The sequence below is a fragment of the Micromesistius poutassou genome (assembly GCF_964030765.1).
Source record: "Micromesistius poutassou genome assembly, chromosome: 3".
Taxonomy (NCBI): domain Eukaryota; kingdom Metazoa; phylum Chordata; class Actinopteri; order Gadiformes; family Gadidae; genus Micromesistius; species Micromesistius poutassou.
Genome location: NC_140273.1, coordinates 17,306,178 through 17,313,677, shown reverse-complemented (window position 1 = coordinate 17,313,677; position 7,500 = coordinate 17,306,178). Strand labels below are relative to the sequence as shown.

Genomic DNA, 7,500 nt, shown 5'->3' with positions numbered 1-7,500 from the left:
CCGCCTCCTGCCATGCGCTCCTTGGTCTTCAAGGCCTGGCTCCTCTCCTGCCGCAGTCGCTCCTCGTCCCGCAGAAGACACACCAGCTGGCGGGATTTCTCCCTCACGTTGGCCCCCTGGTCCCGGCCGTCCCGATCCACGTACTGGAAGTCCCGCAGCGTCTGAAATCCACCGGTCACAGACGTCACGGGCGTCAGACCAAAGGAGGCAGAAAGCTTGGAACCACTTTCCAAGAACGGCCTGATGAAGAATGGCTGAGGGTTACTGTGATTGGAGCGGTGTTATTGTTTGACGTAGGGTACCTGGATGGTGAATGCGTTCTCACGGCACTGTTGTGCGACCCTCTCCGAGCCTGTCTTCAGGACGTAGTCCAAAAGGGTCAGGGCCTGGAATCAAACACTGATCATCATTCTGAGGGTTGATCATGTGTTTAAGTTAACGCAGGGCAGCATTTAGCCAACACTGTCAAACAGATCAACTCACAAGGAGTAAGTTGCTAGGGTAGAGTGATCTGCTTGTAATGCACAAGCCAAACAACCAAGCAAAGAGCAGAGAGAGAGGTTATGGTCATACATTTGTTATTATAAGCATTAGCATAGGCACAAATGCTGTGACACTCTTTCTACTATGCAAATTCTTGAACTTTGTTTAAGTTGTCAACCAACAGACAGAGGTGTCAAAGTGTGGGGTTGGTCTGTGAGTAATCTTGTATAGAAAGACTTCCACACTAGAGAGAACTGAGGCCAGAGCGAACCATTGTTTCCTGTTTCATTTCTGGAGGTGGAAGAGCTACCTCCTCTCACATCCACCGGTTATTTACAAATGTTGGCTATGTTTCCATAGACCATCCAGCTACACACGGAAAGAAGAGGAGGAGGAGAGCAACAACAATATCAGCTAGGAGGCGCGTCGACTTAAAAGGCGGACCTTTCCACGGATAGTGGGCAGTGGCGAGGGAGAGGAGTGGCATAGTGCCAAGTGCCGAGGATGACCCAGTGCCAAGTCAAGGGTAAATAAAAGCATGTCAAATCAAACAGTGACACCGTGTCATCAAAGAGTGTCTGAGCTGCGTGAAGGGACTCGGGACCTTGTACACGTGTCTCCAGTTCTTTCCGCTGTCGTTGAGGCGTTTCCAGAGCATGCCCATGACCTCGGCGAACGCCACCACGTTGAAGGTCAGGTCAGCGATCTCTGTCATGAGGGAGGAGGAGGGCCCCCATGGGTCGTTGGAGGTGGCCTCTCGCACCTGCACAAGCGCAGACAACGCACAACAACGCCTTTCCTTTTCACATCGGCGTGATAAAGATTGTACACAAGTTTAGCCAAAGCCATTGATTGCAAACCTTTCCCCCTGTTAACAGTTAAAACAGAGACATATTGTCATTGGACTGTGGTACTTAAAGACAATGGGTTACTACTAGAAAACATGTCAAAACAAACATGTAAAAAGTCATGTAATCATACTGACCATATTATGTCCGACAGACGGACATATGGTCAGTATGACAATATGTCACAGTTTACACTAACTGTAGGTTAGTATTGTTATGATGAGTATTATACACTTGTAGGCGGATACTTTACACAAAAAGAAGACGAATAATCAAACAACACATGATACCTTGATCTCTGCTTCGGAGTAGTTGTGTACAATGTTCTTCACTTGGCGACGCAGGGCTGAGGTGGTCATGGTGATGGTGAGGTCAGTGTGTGTGTGTGTGTGTGTGTGTGTGTGTGTGTGTGTGTGTGTGTGTGTGTGTGTGTGTGTGTGTGTGTGTGTGTGTGTGTCGGGGGGGGGGGGGGAGGGGGCTCAAACCAATGTGAGGAAGAGAGAGTCAACAATGGACCCGTGAGGAAGAGGAGGAGGAGGAGGAGGAAGAAGGTCCACTTAGAAGGTTGGAGAAGCAGCTATGGGGATGGAGGTCCCGGCATTGGGAGATTGTCTACGGGCAACACTGGATGAAAGTGGGAGAGAAGGACAACAGCAACACATCAACGCAAATCCCTTACGTAAATTCAGCAATTCTTCTTCTTTTCCTTAGATGAGCCTAGCAGTATATTGAATGAATTGACGTGAATTAGAAAATACGGATTCAATACCGGAAGATATTCATTTTTGAGTGTTTTTGTCCATGATTATTTGGTTAAATTGAACCGAAATTGAACTTAAATATATTATTATACATTTGCTGATTGCATTTTTAGAGGCTCTTTTTATTTTTATACTTCAGATCATGTATCAAGATATGGTAAATGAGTAGCATCTGGATCAGTTCACATGAGTAAGATCTATTCACTATCAGATTGGACTCTAAAAGGTGCCAGCGCGCGTGCTGATCTGCCTGATTGGGGGCACCACGTACACACACAGACGCAGCTGGGCGCACACTCAACCCATTCTTTCTGTCCTCCCAATTTCACATTTCTGCTGAAGAGCTCAAGGGAGCACATCATCCCTTCTTCTGCCTTGTGGTGAGCCCGGGAGCTTTCACTGATACAGCGGGTAATTAACCTACTAAACTGGAGCACATCCAGCCGTAAAACCTACTTAGATAAACCCACTTCACTTTAATCTCAGCGAAGGACATGCTCATTTATCATCAGGAACTCATTATCCATTCAGCCATTGATTCTGTTGTGTACATGGACGATATTTGAATAGCATCTACAGTGACAGTGGTTGAAGTTCCTATGAAGGCTGTCCAGGACCAGGGGGCCGGGTGGGACTGCTCTCTCTGTGCAGTGCAGACACAAGCAGAACGACTCCACGACTGCACTGTGCATGAGTTGAGAGGGGGAAAGGTGCGTGTGTCTGAATGTTCAGGAAGGGAGGGGAGGGGAGGGGGAAATATGAAGGTCAGCAACTACAATCAGTATCACTTTTCTGCCAATTCATCTTGTGTTCTCTGCTGTGACACACGCACAGGCCACATTTACGCAACACACACATACACACTCACACTCACTCACTCACTCACTCACTCACTCACAAACACACGCACGCACGCACGCACGCACACACACACACACACACACACACACACACACACACACACACACACACACACACACACACACACACTTTTAGAAGCTGTTATATGAGCTGTTATTTAAATCTCAAAGGAAGTCAACTCAACTGGCGCAGGTACAACCAATAATTAATAACTAATAACCAATTACCTATAACTTAAGGCACACGATTAGGAAAGTGTGATAACAAAATCGTTTCCTTCAGCTCTCTAACGTTAATAAACAGATCAGATACAAACAAAAGTTGATGGGACCAGGGGTGATCATGGTATGTGTAGGTGTGCATAACATGTGTCGATAGAGGGCGATTAAGTTGGTTTTCATATCACCACCACCACCACCACCACCATGACCACCACCAACACACACGCCCCCTCGTGTAGTGGGCAGTCTACCTGGAACATTTTTTTGACCAATAGATTTAAGTGCGCATGTACAAGCGGTTGGCATATTCCCCCCAATATAATGCACCGACCGCTTTTAATGCACCGATGCAAACATATCCAGTTTATACCGGGCGAGGACACGCCGTCTAGGACTGCATCACTTTCAAATCGACGCTTACCTTACCCATCGCTGCTCATCTCCTGCCTCGGACGCTGAGCATCTTCTTGTAACTCTCCTGCTCCACAACATCCATGCATTGCATCCACTAGCAGGCTAAGGACTACAAATAAGCCACAACATATCAGGTAAAGCAACCCTAACCCACCGGACCATGTTTAATGGTTTCGTTTTTGGGAGCGGTAGAGCGAAGGCTGAATATTGTTTAAATCCGATAGGACGTTGGCCGATGACTGCACACCACGATTGGCGGTTGTTGGATCAGGCAGTCCTAAAATGCGCATAGGACAAGATAACCCCCGATGCACAGCCGCTCATTTACTCACTCACTCTGTGACACCCCCCCACCCCCCACCAATACACGCATACCGGCAAGCAGGCACGCGGCACGACTGGACGTGCAAGAGAGGCGGAGACCATATAGCCATATGTCAACGATGCACCCAATAGGCTACCCCGAATCATAATAATAATAAGAATGAATAATAATAACTTCAAAAAGCAGATAACAAATTGTTGGCCAAATTATTGGAAAATCTGTCAATATAAGTTATGACATTATTTAATATTGTCATGACATACAGGAGCAATAACGTAGCATCAATGTAAATTATTGTGTTATTAATTTATGAATTTCTTGTCTTGCTCTTCATCTCCAAGAGCATCTAGGAGACTGGCCAGGGAGTCCACCAGGTGGTCCATCAGAACGTACACCTAACAGCAACACACAGAGAACTTTAGACATCTCCATTCTGTGACTGACTTTCCCGAGCAAATTGTAGCATGTGAATACTCAACATAATAATAATAATAATAATAGTAATAATATATGTGTTTAATAAATATATATTAATATACATTTTAGTAAACGTATATATAAGATCTATCTTTATTCCTATGTAATGCACACACACACACACACACACACACACACACACACACACACACACACACACACACACACACACACACACACACACACACACACACACACACACATATATATACATATATATATATAATATATATAATATAATATAATATACAAATGACTAGCCTTTTGGTTTAGATGTGTCCTGTATTTGTGCACATCCTCTGGTCGGACATTGTGTTGTGAGTCATCACAGAGGGTGTGGCTTGATGCTGCTTGACTAACGACAGCCAATGAGGTCTCAGTAGCACGCCTTCCTCCAGGAGCCTTGGTCACTTCCTCCACTACTCGCTCCTTCGGTGTCGCACGCTGTTCCCAAGACGAACAGCGGAGAGAGAGAGCGTTATTAGCGAGATACAGACAGAGCTACTCCCTTCTGGTTATCTTGTAAACACTATATTTTTTAAAGACGGTAAAATAAAAATGTTGATGGGTTTGCTAGGGGTACAAGCAAATAGATATGACGGGTAATGCTATGTCCAGCGTTTTTTTATAGGCTGTTTGACGCGAGTGCGTGCATATTTGTGTGCAAATGAGTGTGGGCTTGTTTGTGTGTGTATATCGATACATGTATGCAATCAGTTCAACCTGGACACAGAGTGGATGCGCAGGTGCGCATTTGAACACCATGATGGGCCCATTCACACTGGATCAGGCGTTGCGGCGAAACCTCCATTCCAACCATTCAACTGAACTGGGGTAGTGCGTTTAGCCTGCGGCAGTGGCAAAAAATGATAAAGCGAAAAGTTGGAGAAAGGCAACTCGACGTAGCGCTACGGTGGCCTATCACGTAAACCGACGATAGGACCAGAAGAAGCCAACGGGAGGAGGAACCTTGTCTACAATTACGTTTGCACTGTTCACTCAACCACTGTGAGGATGGAGGAGAGACTTATCCCCTCAGTGTTGGCCTTTCCAGAGCTGTAAAGTACAACCCTGGCTGCCATGAACGAGTGGTTTATAGTTCACAACGTGACGCTGCGCTCCCACCTCGCCGCAGCAGTTTGCGGTGATGGCCGCACCGCGGGGTCCAGCGTGAACGAGCCCCGTGTTGTCTCCTGTTGCCATGGCAGCCCGGGTGACTAATGGGTTCGCCGAGCCAGTGACTCAACCATCGGAGCGGGAGGGAAAAGGAGACAAAAAAAACCCACCAAGCACAACTAGACCGCTTCTTCTCGGTCAATGCGTCATACACGTCAGGCCAGGGGCGATATCGAAATAAGATGAATAAATACGATGAATCTAGCGTTGGGGGGTACGAACTCTCGCCAGTTTGAAATAGCCGTCCGGCAGCCCAGCCCTATGGAGCGTGCCTCCATACTGCCTGCTAACATCACGTGTGTATATGGTCGTGTAGGTCGGAGGCCATGAAACATTTGGAAGTCGTGTGTTGGTCTGAGGGTACTGAGGTGTATACAAGTTTGTTTATTTATTTATTTTACACCGTTACATTGGGCTCAACAACAATAGTTCAGCTGCCTTAGCAAGGAAATCCCTGGGAATATATATATATATATATATATATATATATTGTCCTGGCAGTGCACAAGCACAGAAAGCATAGTTTCACTTTTTACTGTTCCCTTCATTTTTGTGCTCTCGCATAAACAGCAAAAGTTTCAAATAATGGTGGCTACAGTGGGAAAAAAAAAATGCAGCGGTGCATGTTTAAAATGAGCACACAGCAGCTCTACTGACTCCTTCTGCGGATCACGCCGTTCATCTCTGAAGACTGCTTACTTCGGTGTGTTTTGCCAGGTATTTTGTGTATATTGTTCATTGCTATGACTGTGTTGCCATGGCAACTTGCACATTCACACACACACACACACACACACACACACACACACACACACACACACACACACACACACACACACATACACACTGATTTCCTCTCACCTTGGCCGGTGCCTTAGAGGCTCCTCTTCCGTCTTCCTTCTCTTTTGCGCCCCCTGCTCTGTGCACCTCCTTGGCACCTCCCTTCCTCTCCCCCTTTCCTCCCGTCTTCACTTCCTCCTCCAACCCTGCAATGACACATGACAACGGTCTGTCACGGCATGGACATTTCCACAAACAGTCGTGTTTTAATTGTGTCCACCGATCAAGGGTCGACCCTGTTCGATTCTCACCGAGGTCAGGCGAGAATGGGTCAGGGTCTTGGACGGGCCGTGACCACGTGTCTGTCTCAGGGAGCCCCAGCATGTGTCGGAGCGTGGAGGCCTCGCCGGCCAGGCCGTCCAGGAGCTCCCTCCACAGCTGCCGCCTGCAGGGGGCGCCACACACCACACCACCCGGCTTAGCGACTGCTCTGATGTCACACGCAATGCTGTGTCCAGAAATCCTGCTATAGTATAGGGGCTAAGGGACAGCTCAACCACACGTGGCTCTAAATAAGCATAATCATGCACAGTGAGCCATAGATCTTGTAGGAGGTAAAACGATACCCTGCAGTCAGCATGTGCCTTGGCTCACACAGCTGGCTACCTGCACACCTTGTTGTGGAACAGTAGTGTGGAACAGCGTTTTAGTTTTGCGGTTCTGTGGAATTTCGACTATTTTTATAAACCATGCTTTGCCGAGTCGCAACGGTGAGGCAATATGTTCTGAATGAATTGAATGCAGAAACCCTTGCCCCTAGAAACCTTTTACTCTAGTTTCACTACAACTCAACTGAATCTGGTTGGGTATCTGAATATAGAACCACGCAGCATACATATATTTGTAGAGGAGAGACTGAAAGAGAGTAATTTATTGTAATCCTGACTCCCTGCTACAATTGTTTTTGTCAAGGGGATGTCTCTGTGTTGTAGTTGTTGTGCGTTTGTGTGTGTGTGTGTGTGTGTGCGTGTGTGTCTGTGTGTGTGTGACTCACCCTACTGCCGCGGGTGTGATGGAGGCTGAGGTGAGGGAGTACGGTGGAAGCTCCAGAAGCGCCGAGTTGAGCCGTGCCAGGCCCTGGTCTCGGGTCAGGC

The 7,500-nt window shown here is 47.2% G+C and overlaps 2 protein-coding genes across 2 annotated transcripts in view; both read right to left on the bottom strand.

Annotated features, from left to right (window-relative positions):
* Nucleotides 1-1,690, bottom strand: part of epn3b (epsin 3b) — a gene marked incomplete at both ends in the record, with an annotated part of 7,781 nt that extends 6,091 nt beyond the window's left edge. The window contains 4 exons of the mRNA XM_084465991.1: nucleotides 1-161; nucleotides 303-386; nucleotides 1,088-1,246; nucleotides 1,622-1,690. The exon at nucleotides 1-161 is cut by the window's left edge and continues 31 nt beyond it. Of these exons, the coding sequence (XP_084322117.1) occupies nucleotides 1-161; nucleotides 303-386; nucleotides 1,088-1,246; nucleotides 1,622-1,690 (473 nt within the window). The remainder of the gene's footprint in view (nucleotides 162-302; nucleotides 387-1,087; nucleotides 1,247-1,621) is intronic.
* Nucleotides 1,691-4,215: 2,525 nt separating this feature from the next.
* mycbpap (mycbp associated protein) overlaps nucleotides 4,216-7,500 on the bottom strand; it is a gene marked incomplete at both ends in the record, with an annotated part of 13,218 nt that continues 9,933 nt past the window's right edge. The window contains 5 exons of the mRNA XM_084465990.1: nucleotides 4,216-4,308; nucleotides 4,652-4,834; nucleotides 6,428-6,552; nucleotides 6,658-6,791; nucleotides 7,401-7,500. The exon at nucleotides 7,401-7,500 is cut by the window's right edge and continues 52 nt beyond it. Coding sequence (XP_084322116.1) covers nucleotides 4,216-4,308; nucleotides 4,652-4,834; nucleotides 6,428-6,552; nucleotides 6,658-6,791; nucleotides 7,401-7,500 — 635 coding nt within the window. The remainder of the gene's footprint in view (nucleotides 4,309-4,651; nucleotides 4,835-6,427; nucleotides 6,553-6,657; nucleotides 6,792-7,400) is intronic.